Below are 6,000 nucleotides of genomic sequence, written 5' to 3'. Positions count from 1 at the left end.
CAATCACAAGTAAGTTTTCTGCTAGAGATTGAGTTAGTCTTTTAAGTTTCAAGTTTTCCCAACTGCTTCATCTCCTTTGCAGTGAACCACAACAGAGTGGTTCTGAGTGGCAGAAAAGAGATCCTTGGTGAGATTGGCACCATAAAAATTACTTTTCTCTTTTCTTTTGAGCTCTTCCAAGGTCCCAAGGCTTTGAACTTCCCAGTGAGAGATGTCTGACATATTAGTCAGTCCCATGGATCTGGAACTTTGGTCAACAAGCACAGATGACTTCACAGAAGACGAGGATGTGCATAAATATGAAACACCCAGCGCTTCAGTGTCTCAGCTCTCTAACAGAGGAAGGAAAATCTGCAGAAGCATCACTGGAAGGAATTCTGACCTCTTGTCTCTCTTTCGCTGCTATTTGATGTTTAACCAGTATGGCATATCCCACTGTTAATCAGCACTTGTGCCCATTATTGGACTTAGATTATTTGCCTATACAGCTGAATCCTGGTCTGTGCTGGTCTTTGTTTGTTGTACTTTCTCTAAATTGTACACATCAATATCACTCATCTTGAAATGCTAAGGAAGTTAACAACTTAATGAGTACCATTTTTTATGGCACAACTCCAAGGCATTTTCTGTATCGGTTAGCTCCTTCTACCACACCAGGGTAGGACCCATGCTGCACCCAGGTGTAATGTGGAGTCAGTGGTTGGAGACAGAGACGACACACACTCAATGGTCCTTGTGACAAGCAGCCTGGAGTTTATTCCCTCAGCTCCTTTTATAGGAGCACCAATTTTTGTAGCTTACACATGTGATTGGTTGAGGTCTTAGCACCATCCAGCTCTTTGGCCAGTGATGCATCTGCATTTAAGGCTGAATGACATTGGCTGAGGGTCCCTGTGTAGATTTGAATCCAACCTATCCTTGCCCACCCAGGGACTGCAGTGCTCCTCAAGGTTTTCCAAATATGGACCTGTAAAACCAGCAATAGCCATCAAATTCTAAGAGGCCTCTCATAACCTTCTTTTCCTCCTCTGTGTCTTTGAGAATCAACTTTATTAACTACTTTCATGTGTTGTAAGAATACCTAAAATTCCCAATAGTTTTGTGAAATTACTTGTTTTACTATGTCAACTACATGAATTTCTGTGATCTGTAAATCCATGTAGGTAATTTTTCAAACACATATTTCTTAAAGAATCACAGGGCTCTTGGACTCACCAGGCAACTAACAGGAAAGCATGGGCAAGTCTCATTCTGAAAGCAAAGGCTGTCTCTCTCTCTTTAGTGGGTATGACTCAGGGGATGAGAAAACCCAGGGTGAGAGAAGGGGAGGAAGATACCTTTTTTGGTTGATTTTCTGGACTTTCTGCTCTTCCAAATTACCACAGTGGTACCATGACATGGTGATACTGAGCACATGTCTCTATGAGAGCATTCTGTGAGGTGACCTATACTATACTTTCTGCTTTCTGTTACTGAAGAAAAAAAAAAAAAAAAAAAAAAAAAAACTAAAAAACCAAAAACCAAACCAAACAAAAAAAAAACCCAAAAAACCAAAACACATTTAAAAAACCACAAAACAAACAAACAAACAAACAAACAAAAAAAAAAAAAAACACCAAAAAAGAAAAAAAAAACACAACTTTCTAAAATACAGAAATGAACTTGTTTCTATGTGGAATATATAATTTTTAAGGTATTTTTGTGTCTTCAAGGAAGAAGGATTTCTCACACCCAGTTCCTGTTATCCTGCCTTTGCTAGTAGCCTCTTTGAAGTCACACTGGTATCCTTTGATGTGTCCTGCTCCAGGTCTTGACAATTTAAAAACTTAGTCAACTCCAGGGGTATACACCTTGCCTGTATCTGTTCTTGTTTGAGGTTAGATTTTCATTTTTCTCTTCCCTGTCATTTCACTTCATTGCGTGATATTCAGGCTTCTGATGACAATTTACAAGATTGCTGAAAGATGTCCTCTACTGTGTAAGGTGAAGTTTGGTGCACAACTTCTATAAGTCAGAAAAGTTCTTGTATATTTTCTTTCTATTTTGGGGGTTTTTTTGGGTTTCACTCCTCCCCTCTCCCCCAGTCATTTCTCTTCAGGGACAGGGGTTTTTATTCTCCCTTTACTTTTTCCTCTATCCCATCTTGAGGCAATGCTGTAAAGTTATGGAAATTGAATTCAAAGACTAATGGATTCCTCTGTACTTTCACTTTCCTAGCAACAGGCTGAGAACATAGACTCCATAACTCTTTTGGTTTCACCTCCAAAAGACACAAAACAGAAACATGCATTCTTATGTCGTCAAGTTACACAATAATGCCCTGTAACTGCATCACATCCATGTAAATAGCTGACACATATTTGCAGGTTATTTTGACACTTCTGCAACACTAAAGTTTTTTTGCTTTCAACATAGCGTCACAGACTTGATGTGCGTGCCAGAGCAAGCTGTTCAGGTGCTTGTTTGGAGCCACAATCACACAGATATTCCTTCCCCCCAAAAAAAGGAGTTCAGTGCAAAGAAATTTGATATACATCCTTAGGGCTGGCAGAAGACTATGGTAGAAGGACTAAATAAAGAATAATAAAGAAATATTTTTGATAAATAATCTGAAAGTCAACATAGTAGAAAGATAATTATGAGTGTGTTCCTAGGTCTGGCTGAAGGGTCCCTGAGTCTGAAGCCTCTTTAATATTTTTATGGTAAGAGATAAGTGCTTCAATAGTCCACATAACACTGTCAATGTGTATCTTAAGTTTAGTTATAAAAAGACCTGAAAAAATGCCTAATTAATATAGAGAAAACCTTGAAACATTATTATTTTGTAGGTGTTTTTTTTTTTTTTTAAACATCTGTAGGTGTGGGTTTTCCTTAAAGTCAAAAAAATTTAAATGGTATGGATAAGGTACTTCCTATATTGTCAAAACTGTTTCTTCTTTTGCATAAATTTGAGGTTTTATATTTTTCTTTTTTTAAACAAATGTGGATAAACCCTTCAACTTTGTTAGATCCCCTGATCCACTTATATTCCTTTTATTCTGTTGTGAAAAAATAAGCGCATTTCAAAACGCATATCCAGAAAATATATTTTAAACAAAAATATATACTTGATGACTGTCATTAAGGCTGTAGGAAATATGCAAATATACACACTTTTTTGAAGGACTAGAACATTAACAACTTTAATAAAATACTAGATAGACTTTGTTTTTATATCTTGGCTCCCTTTTATTCAAAAGATACTGTCAGTTATATACCTGATTTTTCTAATTGACTCAAAGTTCCAAAATAAGATTAGTATATAATAACTTTCCTTTCATTATTGATGCTAGCTTAATTATTCAATTTCTTTGAAGGTATATTAAAAATTGTTTTCCCATCTGTCAAAATAAACTTTAATAGTTTCTTTAGATCCCCAGGCATCTATCTGTTCCTCTGAGTGGTCATCTGTACATGTAAGGAGGTATGTGTCAGTGAGCTTCACAATGAAACTGTATTATTATGCCATGTAGCAATACACATTGCAAGTCAGAGTGTGTTTATTTATAATCACCTTTTCAAAATAGTTTTTTCTATTTTCTACACTGCATTCTCATTACAGAGCCCTCTCTCCATATCATTCTTGCACAGTACATTGCAACCACTAACCTGATATAAGATGATGCATTCAAAAATTAAGTATTGCACAATAAAAAGTTTCCTTTCTTCAGAAAGATTGGACAGTTCTTTACGATTGACAAAGTACATGAATAAGTAGTCTTTTTATAAATTCTAATTTATTTAATAAAAATACAAAAATATAAATATACATATATAAAAATATCAGGATGAATCAACACACAGACATTTTTAACTCAATAAATATGGCAGTAATATTAATCTTTTTAAAGTATATTTTTGAGAATAAGTTACAATGCAGATGCACACTATCCAACATAGTAGGAAAGGTAAAGCAAAGCAATTTAAAAAATATGGATTTTCCATGTAATTATCAAAGGCACAAAAAGCCTTTTATTATCTTTTCATTCCCTAAAAAACCCTTTCATCAGAGGTTTCTAGGCAGAGAGGGTGGGTTATAATGTTTTTTCAAAATCTCAATCGTTCATATTCATTCACGTTGACTTATTGATTAAGCAAACCCTTACTAAGACAACACCTATTTTTTGTAAATTTTTTATTCCCAAGTAAGAGAGTAGGCCACTTTATTTATCTAGGAACATAGACATGAATTCCACTAACACTGACCAGGGTCACAAATTACTTTCTCAGTCTCTATCACTGTCCTCTCCACCATACATATCTGCTAGTTTTTTAAACCGAGGTCCCCAGTCACTGAGGTAATCATAGTCTTGGTTGCCTTCTGTGGTAAGTGATTCCAGGGAGCTGAGTGAATTTGCTATGGAATCATTTCCTTCGTAGGCATATGTTGCTAATGAATCATAAGGAGGGGCAGCTGGGTCTGAATCATTTTCCTTTAACCTTCTATGAATAAAATCTTGAACATCGATGTTTTCCCAAAGAGGTGCAGTCCGCCTTATCTGAAATATTGTTTCTGGGATAACATCTCTTCTCATTTTACTTTCCTCCCGTGCTTCTGGATTTCTCAGCGTGCCAATGTCAAAAGCCTGGGTGTCTTCTTCCCCACCTCCTTCATCATTGTAGGTCACAATATTGTCCCGAACATCATCTTTTGAGATGATCAAGGGCTCTTTCTTCCTCTGTCTCCTGAGAGCCGTAAACAAGACAACTAATACTTAAAGGAAAGAAAAAGTGAATGAATACATGGATTGTTAGAAAATAAATACATGAGGCAAAATTTTACCTCATCTTTTGCCTTGGAAAGGTTTTAAGGCTGGAATGGGATTTTTAATTGGAATGTCATGATAAAATCTATCTCCAAGTTAATAAGGGAAAGTACTAATTATTTGATAGCAATCAAAAACTTATTATTTTTTAAACTATGGGAGAAATTATCAAAATGTTTTATACTTTACATAAATTTGCAACTAAGCAGAAGTTGAAAAGTAAACAATATGATACAATATTATCCTACAAAGTTTTGAGTTTGATTTTAGTTTTGTAAGTACCACCTTTCTGGTAGTCATTAAGGGTCCTTTCATCGAATGTAGTTGAATCTCCTTGGCAAAAGTTATTCACACTCTTGAAAGCTAGCGATTTAGGTATTCCCAAGTGTCTAATTCACTTCTGAATACGGGATCTACAGGTCCCTCTGAAAATAAGAACCTGAAGACCTTAAGCTATCAATATAATTGACAAAACTACTTTTGCTTCAATGACTGTGAGAATTGAAATCCAGTCTTTGTTACTAAATGCTTCTTTTGAAAAACGTGATCCCCTTGGTTTATGAAGTGCTAGTTGAATAACTCTTTCTATTGAAAGAGGTAAGGATTGATATAAAAAAGAAGCTCTATAAGGGGAGATAAAAAAATGAAGTTAGGATTTTGTGAGTACATTCTGGTGTCTCAATACTATTGATTTCAGAAGCAATTCAATGCTTAAGTGCATGTAAAAATCGGACTCTCTCTCCAGTAGCTGAAATAAATAAATAAGAGAGGACAGAAAGACCATCTGTCAATGAGACATAACAATGATTGCTGAACCATAAATTACAACAGTGCTGAATGGTTTAGTTGAGTCCTAGGAGCTAAGTTTTTACTCTGAATCACCTGAGTATTGGTGAATAAAAGCTACGATTTGACATGCTGCAGATAGGGAAAGGGGAATAGAGATCTTTCACATGCCATGATATTATGTTGTGAATATAAAATTAATAAAAATGTATTCCATTCTGTATTGTTTGGGTTTTCTTCCTTGTGCCTGTACACAGGCCTTTCTTTTCATAATGTTAGATGAGGAACACTTTAACAAGTTAAAGAACTCCATGGAGGAGAAAAAGGTAGATCACTGAGAGGTTATTACGGAGTGTCTTTCACAGCCTGGTACTTAGTATGTCTCATGTTGGGCATGTTGACACCAGTT

The 6,000-nt window shown here is 35.6% G+C and overlaps 1 protein-coding gene across 2 annotated transcripts in view; it reads right to left on the bottom strand.

The window, feature by feature from the left end:
- Positions 1-3,846: 3,846 nt before the first annotated feature.
- CDH9 (cadherin 9) overlaps positions 3,847-6,000 on the bottom strand; it is a 67,505-nt gene continuing 65,351 nt past the window's right edge. For both annotated transcript variants that reach the window (XM_041412973.1, XM_041412981.1), the window contains one exon: positions 3,847-4,753. In XM_041412973.1, the coding sequence (XP_041268907.1) occupies positions 4,266-4,753 (488 nt within the window). In that variant the 3' untranslated portion in view covers positions 3,847-4,265. The remainder of the gene's footprint in view (positions 4,754-6,000) is intronic.

Source organism: Onychostruthus taczanowskii, unplaced genomic scaffold, assembly GCF_017590055.1.
Source record: "Onychostruthus taczanowskii isolate IOZ18803 unplaced genomic scaffold, ASM1759005v1 scaffold102, whole genome shotgun sequence".
Lineage (NCBI taxonomy): Eukaryota > Metazoa > Chordata > Aves > Passeriformes > Passeridae > Onychostruthus > Onychostruthus taczanowskii.
Note: the sequence above shows the minus strand (reverse complement) of the source record. Positions and strands in the feature narration are given on the sequence as shown.